Raw genomic sequence first — 21874 nt, forward strand, 5'->3', positions numbered from 1 at the left:
ACTGTAGCTTTTTCATTCCACAATATCTAGAAATAACAAACTAAATCTGAAGTGAAGTTAAATGAAGGAAATAAAAAGTAATTACCCGAAAGCTACAAAAATTTTAGGGTGACAATTCAAAAATCCTTCCTGTTCCTTGATCTTCCTTCTGCCCCTAACTGCCAACCAGTTTGAATGCCCGGTTTTTCAAAGTAGTATTTGAGGTAGTGAAGGTAAGCAGCTTCCTGATCTGACTATATAACTCTTGGTACTCATGAACATAGTCAGGAACAATGAAGTCATTATCCAACTATTATTTTCTGGTGTCTTAGTCAGCATATGTCTGTCTACAAGTCATATCTTTGGGTACCCCCTGTGGATGAGGTGTGCTGTGTCTATTTTTAATGGTAGCAGAATAACCACAAAAACTTCATTCTCCAGAGAAAGCTATCTTTATCTGTCAGGATTAATTAACCACAGAACAGTTCTGAGGGCAGCTGAAAAAACAATTTCTCAACTGTTTTAAGCATATAGGTGACATTACATTGGAAAGTTTAACACACCAAAATTTCTTCAAGGGAAGCATGCTTCAGAAACATCTGCACATTTTTAATAATCAGTGATTAGAAGTAAAACTTAAATGAAGGACAGTGATTTGAACCTAGAATTAGGAACATACAAGTTTAATAAATGTCTTCTGAATTGAATCAAAAAGCCTTTTTCTTTTAGAAAGTGTTATATTTAAGCATGGGGAAGTAATATAGTTTAAAGAACTATACAACAAAGATCTTATAATCTCAGTTCAGCTTCCTGTGTCACCTTGGCAAATTACTGAACTTTTATATGCTCCAGGTTCCTGAAACAAAGGCCCATCTTCTTAATACCAACATTCTTCTGGTGATGTATGGCTATAAGTCAGAGATCTACAGTCTCTTAAGAACTAAACTTAAGGCTAACCCAAAGGCCAATGGAAAGGTATATAATAGGATACAAACAAAGCAAAAGAGAATTGCATGAAAAAATTTCATCAGAAAACATGACTGGAAAAAAAAGATGAACTGCTTATGAAGTAAGATCTATAACTGATGGACTGCCTACATTTTCCACTGGAATTTACCCAAAGGCAAGAGAACTAGAATAAAGCCCTGCACAGTGAAAAGACATGACCATGATGAGTCAAGGGAAGACAAAAATACTATTATGATACCTCTTTTAGGAGTGATGTCAGGTTCTCAAAAGTTCTGTCAGTTAAGTGCAAATAGTATATCTACCACTCTTACATGAATCATGTCTTTCCACTTTGGGGAAACAATGGGTTTAAAATAGTCCTCATTCTATGAAGACATGACAAGCACTTCATCTCCCTCTTATGCCTTTGCAATCACAATAGCAGAAAAGGAGACAAAATCACACACACACACACACACACACACACACACACACACACACAGAGTTTCATGAAGGTCTACAAACATTAGCTCACCTATAAATACAATGAATTAAAGATCCTTGTCCAATGAGTTACTGAAATAACTGAATTGTTTTATTATGGTCATTTGAAATCTGAATGAAAAGAGAATACAAAAAGAAATTGCAAGTAAACTGTTCATACGTTATCCTTCACAGATCTGTTTTTATCGAGAATCCCCAAGTAGTACAAAATACCATTTTATATTATATTTTGATTATTTTATATTTCAGGGCTCATGATAAGCAGTTGTATTTAAGATAAACTATAAAAATAATAGCAGATTGTATATCAGCATTTGTTAGAAAAAATGAAGTAGAAAAATTTTGTGAATATGCTGAATAACTAATGCAAAGGCATAGTTTCAAAAATATCTTGGCAAAACACAATTCAGAATTTATGAAGGAAATGTCAAAATCTTATAAACTAAACTAGTCTATTATGAATGCATCAACACATACAGCATGAGTAATTTCTTTAAGAATTGTGATGTACTATTTGTACTAAAAAAAACTAGAGAGCATAGGAATAAAGGGATTATTCCTTAGAATGATAAGTAGTATCTATCTGAAACCATCAACAAGCATTATTTGCAATGAGGATAAGCTAGAGGCATTCACAATAAGATCAAGGGTGAAACAAGGATGCCCATTATCACCACTACTATTCAGTATTGTGTTAGAAATGTTAGCTTCAGCTATAAGAGAAGAAAAAAAAGAAATTGAAGGAATTAGAATTGTGAATAAATAAACAAAACTCTCACTCTTTACGGATAACATGATGGTATACCCAGAGAATGCTAAAAAAAAAATCTAAAAAACTACAAGAAACAACAACTTTAGCAAAGTCACAGGATATAAAATAAAACCTCATAAATCCTCAGCATTTCTGTATATTATTAACAAGATACATCAGTAAGAGCTAGAAAGAGAAATCCCATTCAAATATAAAATACTTTGGAGTCTACCTGCCAAGGCAGACTCAGAAACCCTATGAAAACAACTACAAAACACTTCTCTCGCAAATAAAATTCGATTTTAAAAACTGGGCAAATTTTAACTGCTCATGGATAGGCCAAGCTAATATAATAAAAATGACAATTCTACCTAAATTAAACTAATTATTTAGTGCCCTACCTATTAAAATTCCAAAAAATTATTTTAATGAGTTAGAAAAAATTCTAAGTAAATTCATATGAGAAATAAAAAGTCAAGAATTTCTGGGGATTTAATGAAAAAAAGTGTAAAAGAAGGTGGATTACTCCTACCAGATCTAAAATTATATTATAAAGCATCAGTTATCAGAACTATCTGGTATTGGCTAAAAAAAGAGAGTGGTAGATCAGTGGAATAGCCTAGGTGCAAAAGAGACCTCAGGAAACAGTTATAGTAATCTGCTGTTTGATAAACCCAAAGAGTCTAGCTTTGGGGATTAAGAACTCCCTCTTTGATTAAAAACTGTAGGGAAAATTGCAAGTAAATATGGAAGAAACTTGGATTAGATCAACATCTCACACCCTATACCAAGATAAGATCCAAACAGACACAGGACTTAGACATAAAAGACAATATTATAAGCAAACTAGGAGATCAAGGAATAGTTTACCTGTCAGATCTATGGAAAGGGAAGCAGTTTATGGCCAAGATAGAGAACATCATTAAAAACAAACTGGATAATTCTGATTATATTAAAATAAAAAGCTTTTGCACAGACAAAACCACTGTCACCACGATCAAAAGAAATGTAGTAAATTGGGAAACAATTTTTTACAACTAGTATTTCTGACAATGGACTCATTTTTAAAATATATAAAGAACCAAGTCAAATTTACAAAAAAAGAAAAAAAAAAAAACAAGCCATTCCCCAATTGACAAATGTTCAAAAGATATGCAAAGGCAATTTACAGATGAGGAAATCAAAGTGATCCATAGTCATATGAAGAATTGCTCTAAATCATTACTGATTACAGAAATGCAAATTAAAATATGTCTGAGGTATCACCTCACACCTCTCAGACTGGCCAATATGAAATCTAGGACACTAATACACTATTGGTGGAGCTGTGAACTCATCCAACCTTTCTGGAGAGCAATTTGGAATTATGCCCAAAGGGCAATAAAAATGTGCATATCCTTTGATCCAGCAATACCACTACTGGGTCTATACCCTGAAGAGATTATGAAAAAGGGTAAAAACATCACTTGTACAAAAATATTCATAGCAGCTCTGTTTGTGGTAGCAAAGAATTGGAAATTGAGCGACTGTCCATCAGTTGTGGAATGGCTGAATAAATTGTGGTATATGTATGTTATGGGACACTATTTTTTTTATTAGAAACCCAGGAGAGATGGAAATTCAGAGATGCCTGGAAGGATCTGCATGAACTTATGCTGAGCGAGATGAATAGAACCAGAAGAACATTTTATACTCTAACAGCAATGTGAGGGTGATGATCAACCTTAATGGACTTGCTCATTCCATCAGTGCAGCAATCAGGCATGATTTGGGGGTATCTGTGATGGAGAATACTATCTGTATTCAAAGAAAACATTTTGGAGTTTAAACAAAGATCAAAGTTTATTACCTTTAATTTTTTTTTAGAAAAAGGTATCTTATGTAATTTTTCTATCTTTTATATTTTATCTTTTCCTTAATGATATGATATCTCTCTCAATACATTCAATTTTGATCAATGTATAACACAGAAACAATGAAAGGACTATTAGACTGCCTTCTGTAGGGGATGAGGGAGAGGGAAGCAAAATTGGGGTGGGGATTGTAAAATTCAAAAAACAATTAAAAACAAGAATTATGATGGACCACAGACAATTCTAAAAACTTGCAATGGAAAATGCCATCCACATCCTGAAAAAGAACTGTGCAGTCTGATTACAGAACAAAGCATACTATTTTCACTTTTTTCTATTCATTTTTTGTTGTGGTTTTTCCCTTATCTTCTCATTCTACTTTCATAAGATGAATAATATATTGGACTGCTTTCTTTCTTGGAGAAGGGGCAGAAAAGGAAAGGAGAGAGAAAATTGTGCAAAAAATGAATGTTGATGGTTTTTTCTTTTGCCTCAATTCTAATTCCTCTCTCACAATATGACTATGTTGAACATAAATGTACTTGTATACCTTTTACTACATTGTTCACCACCATGGGAAGGGAAGTGGAGGGTGACAGAAAAATGTGGAACCTATAAATTTTCACATGGATGAATATTGAAAAGCTAACATTACATGTAATTGGAAAAATAAAATAAAATTTCAATTAAAAAAGATTATATTGAACAAAAAATGAATTCTTAAAGCTATATTTACATGTAATTGGAAAAAATACTATCAAGATATTTTTAAAAGAATTATGAGGGGTGGGGGGGGTGGAGCCAAGATGGTGACAGGAGAAGAGGCTCTCTTAGGTGCTCTCTCTCTGATATTTCCAAACTTATAAAATAAGGACTCTAACTGAATTTTCGAGAGACAGAACCCACAGAGGGATCCAGTAAGGCAGTTCTCCAGATCCAGGTAACCTGGAAAATAGTGGAAAGGCTCTGCTCCATGGGGTTAGAGGGGCGGCCTGCTAGAGTGAAGGAACTTCAGTCTCTCAGAGGCAACCCCAGGGAGCTGGGAGCCCTGTCTCACAGCAGAGGGGGCAGTTTCCTGATTTACAACCTGGGAAGCACCAGGCACAACTTGGGGGATCAGCAGAGAGACATCTACCAGAGTGAGCACATTAAGCCCAGCTCTCAGGGCACTCAGCGAGCAGCACAGTCACGGCAGCCCAGATCCATGAACCAGAAGCAGGCAGAGCTGGTAAGAAGGAGCCCCCAGGCATGAGTGCTGAGCCTAGGTAGGGGAGTGGGGAGAGACTCCCAAGCTCTGTCCTCTGGCCCTGGAACAGGAATCTGGAGCTCTGACCACGTTCAGATCCTGATCCCAGTCTAGGCCCCCCATAAAACAGCAGGGCCCCTCCATCTCAGCCCCATGGCAGAGGGGTGCGCTTGAGGTCATTCACAGACCAGGATGGAAGTCAGAGCTTCACACACTGAGATGCTTGTGGGGGGTGTCCCAATAATACGCAAAAGCTCAGGAAGCACCCCCAAACCAGGCACAGGATGGAGAAATGAGTAAGTAGAGAAAAACAAGGAACACCATTGACAATTACTTTTTCTATGATCCCAAGAAGGATCAAAATACTCAATCTGAAGATGAGAAGTACAAGCTCCTGCATCTAAAGACTCCAAGAAAAAACAGAAATTGGGCTCAGGCTATGACAGACCTCAAAAAAGACTTTGAAAATCAAGTGAGGGAGATAGAAGAAAAATTGGGAAAATAAATGAGAGAGATGCAGGAAAAACATGAAAAAGAAGTCAGCAGCTTAGTCAAGGAGATCCAAAAAAATGCTGAAGAAAATAACATGTTAAAAACCAGCATAGTTCAAATAGATAAAACAGTACAAAAAGTTATGGAGGAAAGGAATGCTTTAAAAAGCAGAATTAGTCAGATGGAAAAAGAGATAAGAAAACTCTCTGAGAAAAACAAATCCTTCAGATGTAGAATGGAACTGAGGGATGCTGCTGATTTTACACGAAATCAAGACACAATACTTCAAAACCAAAAGAATGAAAAATTAGAAGAAAATGTGAAACATCTCATTGAAAAAACAACTGATCTGGAAAACAGATTCAGGAAAGATAATTTAAAAATTATTGGGATACCTGAAAGTCATGATCAGGAAAAGAGTCTTGACATCATTTTCAAAGAATTACTACAGGAAAATTGCCCTGATATCCTAGAAGCAGAAGACAAAATAGAAATGGAGAGAATCCACCCATCTCCCCAAGAAAGAGAACCAAAAAACAACAACCCCCAGGAATATTATAGCCAAGTTCCAGAACTCCCAAGCCAAATAGAAAATATTACAAGAAGCCAGAAAGACACAATTCAAATATTGGGAGCTGCAGTCAGGATCACACAGGACTTAGAAGCAACTACATTAAAAGCTCATAGGGCTTGGAATATAATATTCTGGAAGGCAAAAGAGCTCGGAATGCATCTGAGAATCAACTACCCAGAAAAACTGAGTGTCCTCTTCCAGGGAAAAAGATGGACTTTCAATGAATCAAGGGAATTTCAAATGTCCCTGTCAGAATGGCCAGAGCTGAACAGAAAGTTTGGTCTTCAAATACCAGAATCAGGTGAAGCACAGAGAGTGGAGGAGAAGGGGAAAATATGAGGGACTTAATGATGATGAACTACATGTATTCCTGTATAGAAAAATGATACTGATAATACTCGTATGAACCTTCTCATTTAATAGAGCAGGTGGGAGGATGAATAGGATAGATGAAGCACAGGAGAGCTGAATTTGAAGATATAATATATTGTAAAAATGGAGTCAATGGCTAAAAGGGAAATGTAATGGGAGAAAGAAAAAGGAGAGGTGGAATAGGATAAGATATTTCATATAAGAGCTATTGCAATGATATTGAAGGAGGGAAGGTAAGGGGGAAAGAGGGAACCTTCACTCTCATTAGAGGTGGCTAGGAGAGGAAACAACAAATCTACTCAATGGGGTATAGACATCTAGAGTAAGAAGGAGAGAAGGGGATGGGGGAAGGGGGGAATGTGAGTGATGGAGGAGAGGATGGACCATAGGGGGAGAGTGGTCAGATATACATTTTCTTTTTTACTTCTTACCGGGGCTGGGATTGGATGGCCTGTCCGGGAGCATAGAGTCAAGTGGATGCTGGGCCTAAGGGGTGGTATGTGGGCTCAGGGCCTCTTGGCCCCAGGGCCAGGGATCTGTTTGCTGTGCCACTCAGCTACCCTACAGAACACTTAAGAAGAGGGACAGAGTGAAAGGAGAGAGAGAAAATATAGTATATCATAGTGGGGAAGTACAAATGGAGGAAGTTATGATCAGCAATGGCAACAGTGGAAAAATATGGAAGTAGCTTTTGTGATGGACTTATCATAAAGAATGTGATCCACCCATGACCGAGCTGAAGGTGTTAGAACACAGACTGAAACACATTTATTATTAATTATTATGATTGTTATTATTATTATTATTATTATTATTTGGGGGGTTGTAGGGCAAATGGGCTAGGTGGTTTGCCTGGGGCCACAAAGCTGGGTGATTGTTGGTTGTCTGAGGTCGTATTTGGACCCAGGTGCTCCTGACTTCAGGGCCAGTGCTCTGTTCACTGTGCCACCAGGCCAACCCTACTACTATTATTGTTGTTATTGTTATTATTATTATTTTATTTTATTGTGGATCTTTTTTTTTTTGTTTTTGTGGCTCAATGGGGTTGGGGTGGCTTGCCCAGGTTCACATAGCTGGGTGATTGTTGGTTGTCTGGGACTAAATTTGGGCTCAGGTGCTCCTGGCTCCAGGGCTGGTGCTCCATCCACTGCACTACCTGGCTGCACTTATCATCATCATCATCATCATCATCATCATCATCATTATTACTGTCGTTGTTATTATTATTATCATTATATCACTATTATTATTCATTTTAATTTTTTCTCTTTCCTTTATCACTCATGCAGGTCTATATTTTTTGGGGGGAGGGGGTATTATGTTTACTCTTAAACAAGAATATTTTAGTAATGTATAAAAAACATCATTTGTACAAAAATAAGAATAAGTAAATACAAAAAAAAGAATTATGGAGGTGGCTAGGTGGCACAGTGGATGGAGCACCAGCCTTGGAATCAGTAGTACCTCAGTTCAAATCTGGCCTCAGACACTTAATAATTACCTAGCTGTGTGGCCTTGGGCAAGCCACTTAACCCCATTGCCTTGCAAAAAAAAACCTTAACAAAAAGAATTATGATATACTAGACATACTGAGAAACAAATACCATAAAAATAAATTAATTTTACTTTAGCAATAGTTATTTTATTGAAATAGTTTTTATTGAATAGTTATATTATTGAAAATTGGAATCATTCCCAAATGTTCATGTACAGTTAAAATACTCATTTGCTAGAGCAAAAATTAATACAAATCTAAAAGTGAGAATAAAGATGGAATTCAAACAAAGCAACTCCAATAATTTAACAAGTTACTGATGCCAAAAACTGAGAAATGGATGAAGGGATGGTTCTTGACACTAACTAGAACAATTCTCTTAAGAAACTTTGAGCAAAGCAATTCCTCTAACAGGGAAACTAAAGAGGCTATTAAAAAAAAAACTCTTTTGACTATGTCAGAAAGTGCATGATCTATTGCCAAGCAGAAAAATATGGCAGGAAATTGTTTAATATGATCTTATTTGAAATTTTGATTCATAGTGAAGTATCATAGAAGATTACATTTAGTACTGCCTCATAAAAGAGGGAAAAGTGGTAGTGCATTGGGGTGGGGGGAGTTCAATGTAACATTGGCAAGAAATCCAACTAAGTAGAAGAAAATGAAGTATCAAATTGGAAAGAAGGCCACAAGCAGATGAAAAATGGAAAATCCCTGCAAAAATATAAATGCAAAGCAAATGTCAATACAAAACTTTTCACCATCTAGCACAATCCACACTTCAATGCTACTATCTCAGACCCAAAATGCTATATAGGAAAATGAATATAGCACTGAGAAGTAGAGATGGAAAATTAGACAAAAATGTATTCAGAAAAGATTCTGTACTAGAGCTGAAACAATTTTTAGGAATCAGTGCTGAGCATATCAAAAGCTTGTAGAAAAAATTCAGAACTTATTACTACCCTCTAAAACAAGAGAGTAGAAGACTATCAATAATCAATCAATCAAAAATACATATTGTGCATATCAAATGTTCTAAAAACTGTGCCAGGCACTGAGGATACAAAATCAACATCTACACAAAAAACTTTTCTGAGAATGAGTTATATCTACCTGAGTGAAGTCCTGATAAGGGAAAGAAAAAGGAACATACTTTCATATACAGTATTCCACAGTAGCTTGTATATTTACAATCACAGGTAGATCATTTTACAATGAAAGGTATAAAGAATACATAATTCCCATTTTACTTATTGTTTGCTAACTATTATTAATTAACATTTCTGTATTCCTCCAGTCAAGTATCTCCAATTAAATATCAAAATCATACAAGATTGCTTAGATGTTGCAACAATAGAAATTTTGACAATTTTCTGATTCTTAATATCTGAGTACCCTCTCCCTCAATCTTACCTCTCTTCTATCACCTATTCCCCCCTTACCTCTCACCATTCCCTCCTTATCCCATCTCTTCTCATTTTTCTCTAGGGTAAGATAGATTTTTTCATCCTATTAAGTGTGTATGTTATTTCCTCTCTGAGCCATTTCTGATGAGAATGAAGGCTCACTCATTCCCCCTTGCCTTCCCCCCTTTCTACTCCATGGGATAAACTTTTTCTTGACTCATGTGAAATTTCTTAGCTTCTTCTTCATCTCCATTCCTTTCATCCCAGTACTTTTCTTTATCACCCACCCATTGACCCCATCTTTTTACTATATTATACCATTGTATTCCACTTCTTCCTGTGTCCTGTTTATATATGCTCCTTCTAACAGCTCTTATAAATGAGAAAGTTCATATGAGTCATCAATATCTTCTTCCCATGCAGGAATGCAAACAGTTCAATATCATAAAGTTCCTCATACTTAGTCCTTCTCTTCCACCCCCTCTATGGTTCACCAGAGTCCTCTACTTGGAGATCACACTTTCTGTTCAGTTCTGGTTGTTTCAATAGGAAAATTTGAAAATCCCCTGTTTCATTGAACGTCCATCTTTTTGCCTGAAAAAGGATGTTCAGTTTTGATGGGTAATTGATTCTTGATTATAAACTAAGATCTTTTGCCTTCTAGAATATCATATTCCAATCCCTATGAGTCCTTAATGTAGATGCTGCCAGATCCTGTGTAATCCTGACTATGGAGCCTCAGTAGCTGAATTGTCTGTTTCTGGCAGCATTAAGAATTTTCACTTTGATTTGAGATTATTGGAATTTGGCTATAATATTCCTGGAAGCTTTTCTTTTTGGGTTTCTTTCAGTAGATGACCAGCAAATATCTTCAATTTCTATTTTACTCTCTGCTTCTAAGATCTCAGTGCAATTTTTGCTGTATTTTTCTTGAAAAAATGAAGTCTAGGCTCTTTTCCTGATCATGGCTTTCAGATAGCCCAATAATTCTTAAATTATTTCTTCTGGGCCTGTTTTTGAGGTTGGTTGCTTTGCCAATGAGATATTTCCCATTTTCTTCTAATTTTTGGCATTTTGGAAGAGTTTTATTTCTTCCTGCTTTCTTGCCAAGTCATCAGCTTCCTTTAATTCCATTTTGCATTTGAAGGAGTTATTTTCTTCAGAGAGCTTTTTTATCTCCTTTTCCAGCTGGCCAATTCTTCTTTTTAAGGCATTCTTCTCTTCATTTCCTTTTGTTTTGCTTTTTCCATTAGGCCTAAACTGGTTTTTAACTATTATATTCTTCAGTATTTTCTTGCATATCTTTCACCGAGCTTTCGATTTGGTTTTCATGATTTTTCTGCATCACTCTCATTTCTCGTCCCAATTTTTCCTCCACCTCCCTTAATTGCTTTTCTTTTTTTTTAGGTTTTTGGCAAGGCAAATGGGGTTAAGTGGCTTGTCCAAGGCCACACAGCTAGGTAATTATTAAGTGTCTGAGACCAGATTTGAACCCAGGTACTCCTGACTCCAAGGCCAGTGCTTTATCCACTATGCCACCTAGCCACCCCCTTAATTGCTTTTCAAAGTTTTTTTTGAGCTCATCCACAGTCTGAGCCCATTTTCTATTTCTCTTGGAGGTTTTGGATATGGATGCTTCAATTTTGTCATCATCTGAGTATGTATTTTTATCTTCCATGGGACTAAAGTAATTCTCCATGGTCAGATGCTTCTCTTTCTGTTGTTTACTCATTTCCTGAGCCCAAGACTAATTTACAGCACTTCCCAGGCTTTGGGTTTTTTTTTTAATTCCTCCAAGGTCTTATGCTCTCTTGCTTGTGCTTTGATATGTAGATGATCACCACACTTCCCTCTGCCCTGGAACTTCAAGGAAAGGTCCTGCTTGGCTACCCAGCATGGAAACTCAAACTGCAACCCAGATCCAAGTGTAGGCAAACAGCAGAGTCCCACCCTGAGGGAAATCAGAGAAACCTCTGCGGCCTTCCCCCTATTGTCTGTGGGCTGTGCTCTGGGGATGCACACTGCCCTCTCCAGATCCTCACTGCAGATTCTGTGGCTGGTACTCCCTCACTCTACACTCATTCTGGTGTAGCAGAGTTCTCTCCCCGCCCCTTCAAGCTGTTCCAGGGCTGTGCTGTGACCAGGGATTTTTCCAACTCCTGGTCTTGGTGAAATATACCATTCCCATGGAACTTCTAAGTTATCTTGGACTGGGAAAATGTATCACTCAGTCTTTCTCTGGGCTCTGCCCCTCTAAAGTTTCACTAGAGTCATAATTTGTTGACTTTTCAAGTTTTAGGGAGAAGGAGCTCCCAGGAAAAGCTGCCTTCATGCCTCCATCTTGGCTCCCCTCCCTTCTGGTTATTAATATCAAAGGAAGCCTAAAACTCATGTTTAACAAAGATATCTCCAACCAATCAGTCAATGTGTATTTATTAAGTACCTAAAAAACACTGAGTCTAGAGAAGGAAAAGGCAAACCACTCTAGCATCTTTCTCAAGAAAACCCCAAATAGAGTCATGAAGAGTCAGATAGGACTGAAACAACTGAATAACAAAAATATATTAAATACTATGTTGGGTACTAGAGATATAAAGACAAAAATGAATAGTTGCTGCCATCAAGGTGCTTATATTCTATACATAGAAATAATATGCACACACATAAATACATGTAAAAGTAAATACAAAGTAATTTGAAGGGGCAGGGCTATAACAGGAGCTGAGGAATTAGAAAAGGCTTCTAGTAAAGAGGAGGCATTTGAGGTGATCCTCAAAGGAAACTAAGGTATTCTAAGAAGCAAAGGTGAGGGGACAATGGAATTCTAGCTTTGTAGTACTAAGTGCAGAGTCAAAGAAATCTAAAAGAGAATGTCATAAATAAGGATAGTAAGAAGACCAGTTTCACCTGGACCATAGACATAGTGATAATGCCCACCAATGAGATTCTTCAGTGAATTAAGGATACCAAATGAGCCATCAGCCTCAAAATATTCTATGCTACCTGAATTGTCTACCATCAGAGGTCCATTTTTCTTATTATAATTTAATCCTCATTTTCTCATTACCAAGAAAAAATGATAAAGAATGATACATTAACTGATTAACATCCGCTCTGGTCAATAACAGTTTAACAGATAAACAACTTATCTGAAAATCAAAATGTTCTTGGAAAAAATAGAACATAGGACAAATAAATTTGTGCTTGTTTGCTTTTACTGAGGAAGTGAAGGTAAAAGATCAGGAAAGGACTAAATCATAATGAAGAGGAGTTGTATTAAGAACTACCAAAAATCAAGAAAGCAGTGCTGGATTTGAGGGTAGTGAAACACCAAAAAATAGAATAAGGGTTTGTAATCACATAGTTCATGTACTTCAAAAATTAGACTAGGGCTAATCATGTCCATGATCCTGGGCATGATCCCACTGATAAGGGTGCTTTTTGTACAAAGATAGTTCACATCCACGGTTTGTATAGACAGCCTGTGCACTGCACCATTGTTATTCATTAAAGAAACATTCATTAAAAGAATATTCCCTAGCACATTAGGCAGACTTTCTGGGAGGGATTTACTGGAGGAAATAAACAAAGAATTGAATAGGATGACTGTGGAGAAAGTACCTATATCTGTGAAAACATGGATCCACTGAACTGTATCAAAGTATATGTGATTCCAAGACAAATAAGGACAGATCTTAAAAATAAACAAGGGACAACTTTGGCAAATACTTTCAACATTTGTGGTTATTATTTGGGGGGGCAGGAATTTAGCACATAGTGGACCACTTATCAGTTTAGGTTGGTAGAACTTCACACATGTGTGTTCTATTATTTGTGTTCCAATAATGCAGGAGTGCCTTCCTTTTCCCTGAGAATGCACAGGTGGATTGAAGCAAATAGGGAATGATTCAAAGTATTTGTTTAAATGCTTAAGGATCTCAATGTATGAACTGATAAGTAAATACCATTAAACTTTCTTCTGCTATCTTGTTTTCTTGAAAAAATGTTTTAAACTCTTAAATGCTTAAGTATTTATTTAATCTGTGATTCTCAATATAGTTTGAATAATTTTAATCATGACTATGACTAAAATCTGTTTTAAAAAGAACAAAAACATTATCCTGCCATTTTGTAGATTCCTTTAAACTAACTAATAGCAGAATATTTGTACTCAAAAGAAAATAGATCTAGAGGTTATATCGGGACCTCAGAGACTATCAGGAACATCTTCATATTGCAGAGAAGGAAAGATCATATAGATAGAAAACATCCAAGGAAGAATTTGAGCTACATTCCTCTGACTCTAGAGTGAGTACTCTTTTCATCATATAATTACTTTTGTCATTTAATTCTTTAATAACATAAAAATAAACAAGTGTAAATTTCTTATTTGGTGTATTTTAAACATAATTTTCTACTTGAAAGATTATTAAACAAAAAAGCCATTTTGTCTCAACAACCTGTATTCATTATTTATTGTGTAGAGAGAGAGAACCCTGAGTTAGGCAAATTATCTAAGTTAAGACATATTCCTTATTTGGTATAAATCTGTCCCAGATGAGGGATAAGGCAGTTAAATGGTACAGTGGATAGAACAGTGACTCTGGAGTTGAGAAGACCTGAGTTCAAATATAATGTCAGACACTTAGTAGATTTCATGTATCTGTGTATGTGCAAGAGAGAAACATGAACAGCACTGGGTATGCCATAATCTAGAAATTTGAAGACAGTGATGGGATTTTATTTGTGAATGGAAATGTTCAAAGTCTATTAGAATTATTATGAATTGTACCTAAATGTGAAGCACACCAGCTTTGTGTGTGCATATATGGCAGAACAAGAAAATACTAAAGTGTAGCTTCCCATAAAGAAAATAAAATCAAGTTATGGCATAAAATTAATGATTTATTTCACCTCATCTCTCTGATGCAGGCAAGTTTAAAATCCCTAGCAATTTACTAATTAACTGACTCCCCCCATTTCATCTTTAATCTACACAACTAAGTCCTCTGGCAATAAGTGGAAGACAGGCAGAAATGCATCCACATTTTCAAAAACGGTGCTTTCCTAACAACTCAAATAAAATATAGGAAGACAGCACCATCTATAGATCAAAACAAAAGCTTAAATGATGTCAGTAAGCAAAGCAAATACTAAGACCTAGAAAGAACATTAAAGCAATTTAGACCATTCTCAGCTGAATTAGAACTATGCAATTTATTTTGTAGTTTTTCTTAACCTATTTAGACATTCATCAGTAAATAAAATTTTCAACTATTGTTATTGCTTTGTAATTTTGGTACATTTGGTGAGCAAAGCATTGGTAGAATCTGAAAAAATATTAGAACAATCAATTTTATAGTTATCCTAACTGCTGTTATTTTGGTTATTTATTTGCTTTGTTCAGGACCCATTCTTAACTTTAAATCAGGAACAGATTTAGGGGTGTTTATTTTCATATAAAAGGAAAAAAAATTATATTTTTCCTCAGTAACCTAAGTCTAGGATTTCTCTACCCTTAAAAAAATTGTTCTTTGTGTTCAACCTAAATCCACCAGACATAAGCAGATAGGCACAAGATAAACAGTATGAATATACATATAGCAGATAATGTCTCTCCATTTGCCTACCTGAAAGTCATTTTATATCTAAACATTAAAATAGGAAAGGTAAATTATAAGCATTAATTTTGAAATACAGCTTCTCTCAAATGAAACTGCTTTCTCCAGTGACCAATGATCTCTTAATTGACAAATCCCATAGTCTTTTCTCAGTCCTCATATTTATTGAACTTCGAAGTGACTTGAATCACTTTGACTGTTGCCCATCCTCTCCAAGATAATTCCCTTCTCTAGGTTTTCTCTCCTTGTTGTCATTTTACCTGCCTGACCACTTCTTCTCAATTCCTTTGTTGGATTATCAATCATAGCAAGATCTCTTATTTTGGATGTCCCCAAAGATTCTGTTCTGGGCCCTAATTTTTTTTTCTCTTTATACTTCCTCAGTTGGTGACATTTCAAGTTCTCATGGGTTTAATTATCATCTATCTCTGTACAGATAACTCTCAAATCTGTTTGGCTCAAAAGACTTTTTGTAATTTTAATCTTAAAACTTGTCAAAGTCTTTTGGGATATATATATATATATATATATGTATATATATATATATATATATATATATATATATACATATATATATATATATCTCCAGTCCCATTATCTCAAATGTTTAGTTCTATATCATCAACTCCTTTTTCAACATTTAAAATTGATGTTCCAGAGACATCACAAATGTAACATGTCCAAAAGGAATTCAGTCTTTCCCCTCAAAACCTTGTCTATACTTCTCTATTTCTGTTAAGTTGCAACCTTCTTCCAGTATTTGAAGTCTTCCCTTGAAACATTTCACTTTCTTTCATCCTTCATCTTTGACAAATATCATCATTACCATCGCCATAATATCTCTCATGTATAACCAGTTTTCATTATTTTCATAGCTACCACATTAGTTTAGTTCAAAATCTCTCACTTGGATCCATTATTACAATCTCCTAATGTCTTTCTGTCTTAAGTCTCACCCTGCTCAAATTCCTTCTATATAGGTAGCAAAGTAATTTTCTTGAAGCTTAGCCCTGACCTTGTCACTTAATTATTCTCAAGTGGCTTCCTACTGCCTACAGAATCAAATACAAAAATCCTCTGTTTATCATTTAAAGCCTTTTACAACTGGTCCCAATCCACCTATCCAACTTTATTATATATTACTTCCCTTCCATTATGTTCCAGCTAAACTGGCCTTCTTGTTATTTCTCACCCGTGATTTCCTGTCTCTGTGCCTTTGCATTGTTTGTTCTTCAATATCTGGAGTATAATCTCTTTTCCCCTCTACTTCAGAGAATGTCTTACTACTGTAGCACCTTCTCTGTGACCACTATTTCAACCAAATTCACAGATTGGGGTCACCAGAGAATAGCTAACTACTACTCTATTTCAATTCTAAGTTGGTTCTCTAGTACTGTCATTCAAAAGTCCCCATTGGTTTACTTACCATTAGGAACCAGAAAGTCAAACAAATAGCTTTTAGAAAAGCAATTACTAATATATAATTATAATTATAATAAAAACAAATAGTACAAAATATTTCCCTTAAAAAACTGGGGCATATTCTCTCACAAATACGAATCATCTATGGGGAAAGGAAGCATAAACTTAAAAAGTATAATAGTAATGAGGCTCAAGTGTAGAGACTATTTGTGATAAAGAGATTCAGCACTAAATGTTATTTTTCTTCCTTCATGGAGTCCTCTATGTGTAGTTCTCTTTTGAGCAGGCCACTAAGCTAGGATCCCAGGATTTATGCCCTTCTAAAGTCTAACTTCTCTCTAACATGGGAAATCATATAGCTTGATGCTGCTATCATCTTTTCTTTCTGATAAAAGCTTCATTTCTCAATAAACACTTCTCAAATATATAGAGAAGTCAAACTTATAAGAATACAAGTCATTCTCCAATTGATAAATGGTCAAAGGATATGAAGAAGCACTTTTCAAAAGAATAAATCAAAGCTATTCATAGTTATATTAAAAAATGTTCTAAATCAGGATTTGATTGATTAGAGAAATGGAAATTAAAACTTCACAACAGTCACAGCTGTCAGGAAAATTATACATTTTTGGAAGATATATGGGAAAATGGGACACTAATGTACTTATGGAGTCACTTGGTACTATGCCCAAAGGACAATACCACTAATAGGTCTGAATCTCAAAGAGTTGGAAAAAAGGGAAAAGGAACTATTTGTATAAAATTGTTTATAGCAGCTCCTTTTTGATGGTAAAAAAAAATTGGAAATAGAGGAGATGCTTATCAATTGGGTAAAAGCTGAACAAATTGTAGCATATGATTGTAATAAATACCATTATACTAAAAGATAAACATGAAAGTAAATATTTAGTTGGATGTTTAAAAATGAAAGAATATGAAAACACATTAGAGAGTTACAGAAATTATATGAAGTATAGAAATTTAATTTACTTGCCATGGGTTAAATAGTTTAGTGCCACAGTTAGAATTCAAGTCTTCCAACTCCTAGTTCATGTTCTTTCTACATCTTTATATCATCTTTCAGCTCAGTTAAGTTCATGCCTTTAATAGTACCTCATTCTCTTTCCATCCAAATTCAAACCATTCAAAGAATAAATTCAAATTTTATCCTTGTCTGATTCCACTTAATCTCTCTCTTCCCTTGAAGTTTCTTTGAATGTATTTTAGACCTATAGGAGTGTTTTATCCTGCAGTAGAATATAAACCCCATGAGAGAAAGAACTGTTTCATTTTAACTTTGTATATTCAACACCTTATCATAGCACATAATAGGGCCTCATTAAGTATGTGTTATTGAAATACTGAAATCTCCAAAGAATTAAGGTGTAATATTTCATTACTTGAACCTTTTAAAGAAACCTTAATTCATCCAGTTCTTGTCAACTACAGTTTTGAAAGGTCTTATGATTCCATAAAGACAAGTCCATGTTTCTCAATAGAGGACCATAGTCCATCACCAGAAGGTATGTCATAAGGTGTTAAATTTTATAATGTTACATTCAACACATGAAGAATGTCTTCAGGGAAGTCAGGTGGCACAGTGGATAGAGAACCGGCCCTGGAGTCAGGAGTACCTGAGTTCAAATCCAGCCTCAGACATTTAATAATTACCTAGCCATGTGGCCTTGGGCAAGCCACTTAACCCCATTACCTTGCAAAATAAAAAATAAAAAAAAGAATGTCTTCTAAGTTTCAGAGAGGTTAGACATTTTCTATGTAGTAATAGAAAAAATATCTACATTCATGAAAATCACAGAAAGTCCTTAAAAAAAGCCTCATGGATTAAAATTGCCTAATAATTTAAGTTAGAAAATATTAATGTTAAGAAAAATTATGGGAATTATTGGGAGATATCCTACAAATTAAGTATAACTATTATAAGAAATCCCTTAAACTCATTATTCCCTATTATCACCACCCATAAAAATGCACAACAATAAATGTCTAGTTCACAAAGATGAACTACTACTCTGGAATTATGGAATAAAAGAAACTACCTAAATGGAAAGTCACACAAACTTTTAAACATAAAGACTTCACATTACTACATGACATTAATATTCAGTTCACCTGGGGCAGCTAGGTCATGTAGGGGATAGAGTACCAGCCCTGGAATCAGAAGGAGCTAAGTTCAAATTTGGTCTCAGATACTTACTAGCTATGTGATCTCAGGCAAGACTCTTAACCCCCTTGCCTCGTAAAAAATAAACCAAAAAAACCACTCACTGTTTCATTGTTTTTGTATCCCTAGATATAAAGTCCTTCAAAGAATATTCTAAAATGTTTATGGCTCTGTGAGCTCACTGAAGATTTCCTCTAAAAATAAAAATCATAGCTGATCTATATCTGACCATCCTGTATAACTCTTGTCCAGATACAAAATTACACAGAGAATTCCCCCAACTTCCTCAAATTCTCATGACATTATATGGATAATAGCAGACATCTATAGGTCATCTCATATTCTTGTTACATTCACCCTTTTTAATTCAAATTAGGCAAAGAAATTCAGAGTATTCAATTCTTCAGGACTTTCAAGATTGACCAGGAAAAATCATAAGTAGAAAAATCTTTGACTTCAACTTATATATAGCCTTGAAAGATCACAATTATTGCATAACTTGCAACAATATGAAAAATTAGTTGAGCCACTAATTCAACAAACTAAATAAATATGTAGTTCAAAAAAAAGTCATCAAAATGATTTTCCCAAAGCACAGGTCTGACCAATTCACTCTCCCCCTCCACTCAGGAATCTCCCTTGGTTCCCTATCACCTCCAAAATCAAATACAAAATGCTCTATTTGACATTGAAAGATCCTCATAGCCTAGCCCCCCTCTCACACACAGAAAACTCTCTAGTTTTCTGACACCTTATCCACTGCTCCTCCCACAGTATTCTGCAAGCTAGTAACACTGGCTGACCTCTTTGATGTTCCTCAAACAACTGTATCTCCTGAGCCTGGACAATTTCTCAAGCTGTTCTCTATTACAGGAATGCTCCTCCATCTCATTGGCACCTCCTGGCTTTCTTCAAATCCCAGCTAAAATTCCATCTTCTAAAAGAAACCTCTCCCAATCCCCTTATTTCTAGTGTCTTCCTGTTTATCATTTCTTATTTATACTGATCACTTAATTGTACATAGTTATTTGCATGTTGTGTCCCTCATAGGCTTTGAAGTTTTCCAGGGCAAAGCCTGTCTTACCTTTCTTTATTTCCCCAGAAGTTAGCATAGAGACAATAAAAAATTAAATCAAATTGGTAGTACTGCTTGATACATAGGAAATGTTTACAGACTGGTTCATAGACATATATTTATTTTAGAGCACTAAAATTAATATTTTATAATAACAGTAGCCCTTTAGTAATTCATGTAATATATGTATTGTATTAAAAAGGGCAGCTAGGTGGAGCAGGGGAATAGAGCACTGGCCTTGGAATCAAAGAGGACCAGAGTTCAATCCAGCCTCAGCCATTTGACGCTAACTAGTTGTGTGACCCTAACTAGTTGTGTGACCCTAGGCAAGGCACTTAAACCTGAATGCCTTGCATTCAGGACCATCTCCAGTCATCCTGATCCACAACTGGCCCCTGGACCAGAGGACTACGGAGGAAAAAGCGAGAGTGGTGACTTAGCCCAGCCTCCTCTCACTCAAATATGATTCATGATCTTGATTTGGCATCATATCTCTGATATTATGGTCTTCTTCCAGAAGGAAGGACAAAACAGCACAACCTCAAGGATTCATGTAAGGATGAGTTAAGTACGCTGAGAGATGGTATTGCTATTATTGTGGTTCAGGTCTGCCCAACTCTTCATGACCACATTTGGGATTTCCTTGGCAAAGATTCTGGGGTGGTTGCCATTTCCTTCTCTAACTCATTTTGCAGATGAGGAAACTGAGGCAAACAGGGATAAGTGACTTGGACTAGGTTACACAGTTAACTCTGAGGTCAGATTTGAACTAAGAAGATCAGTTTTCATGATTCCAGAGCTAAAAGCTACCCACATTGTTATTATTACTCCTACTGTAAAATATTTCATGAAATTCAACATTAAATTTTAATCAGTCCATACAGTATATTAAAATTCCTTAGGTTAGTAAAAATCTATAAAGCCACAATTTAAGTATATCATTATCAAAAAAAAGTGAAATGTTTTGAAGTTGTTGGGTTTTTTGTTTTGTAAAGTATTTAAAGGTTTTTATTTCAGCTGTCATGACTTGAGGGGATGGGGGAAGAAGGATTTCATTAAATTTATGTTTTGGTTTATGCCAACAAAGGCAGAGTGTCTTCTAAGCAGATCCTGTCTTTGACATTATAAACATAAAATTCTGTACTGTCTCCGCTAAAGGAATTACAACTACGGTTCGAACCATATTTTTTGAAGGGGATAGAGACTTGCTGCCTAGATAAATTAAAGTAAAAAGTCTACAGCACCGTGATTTTTTTCTATCACACTTTCTTTTTTCCCCTCCCTAGCTCACTAGAAACAGATAAAGGCAGCAGCAGGTGAAATCTTGTGTTTTAACCTCTTACAGAGCTAGCGGTACCCCAAACCAGAAACACTTCCACTGCAGGCATTATTGCAAATGAGCCTGCACAGACCCACTGGAAAGTAGCCAAAGAAGAAGCTTTATTCAGAGAATTGTAAACGGCAGTCTCCGAGACAACTCCTCGGAATACCCAGGGTGGCCTTACCGGCTGAACCTCCCGCCAGGATCTGGTGAGAAGCTTCCCTTCCGAAGCTTCTTCCTCGAGTCCTTGCAGACATCTTCGCTTTCGAAAGGGAGGCTTAGGACCTCAGTAAAGCACCCTTGAGAACCGGGATGGACAAGGCAGGGGAGCAATCTCTAAGGAATGTGGGGAGGGAGGTTTGCTGACTGGAGGAGGCGGGAAGAGCGTAGCACTTGGAGATCCCAGAGCGCAGCACACTGCCTGCAGTCCTTTGTTACTTATTAGTCCCACTTGTCTATTGCACTCCCTCCAAAGCAAACTTCCAGCTCTGGCTCACATTTTGGCATCTTAAAACAGTGACGTGACTTAAAGTTTTAAAAGTTAAGTAGGATTTTGCTGATGCTTGGTACTGCTTGTTCCTCTAACTTGGGTCACGTGTCGCCCTGATCCCTCCAGTAGTGTCCTGTAAA

General features: G+C 35.9%; 1 protein-coding gene across 5 annotated transcripts in view; it reads right to left on the reverse strand.

Moving 5' to 3' along the window:
• The window catches only part of SLC25A21 (solute carrier family 25 member 21), a 918698-nt gene extending 896824 nt beyond the window's left edge, over nucleotides 1–21874 (reverse strand). For 2 of the 5 annotated variants that reach the window (XM_074213397.1, XM_074213400.1), the window contains exon 1: nucleotides 21429–21518. Coding sequence is in view for 2 of the 5 variants with exons in the window: in XM_074213396.1 (XP_074069497.1) it covers nucleotides 21429–21501 (73 nt within the window). In the remaining 3 variants the exon portion in view is untranslated. Of the gene's footprint in view, nucleotides 1–21428 lie in introns of all 5 variants that reach the window. The other 3 variants (XM_074213396.1, XM_074213395.1, XM_074213398.1) reach the window with 2 other exon arrangements.

This window comes from Macrotis lagotis, chromosome 1 (assembly GCF_037893015.1).
Source record: "Macrotis lagotis isolate mMagLag1 chromosome 1, bilby.v1.9.chrom.fasta, whole genome shotgun sequence".
Lineage (NCBI taxonomy): Eukaryota > Metazoa > Chordata > Mammalia > Peramelemorphia > Peramelidae > Macrotis > Macrotis lagotis.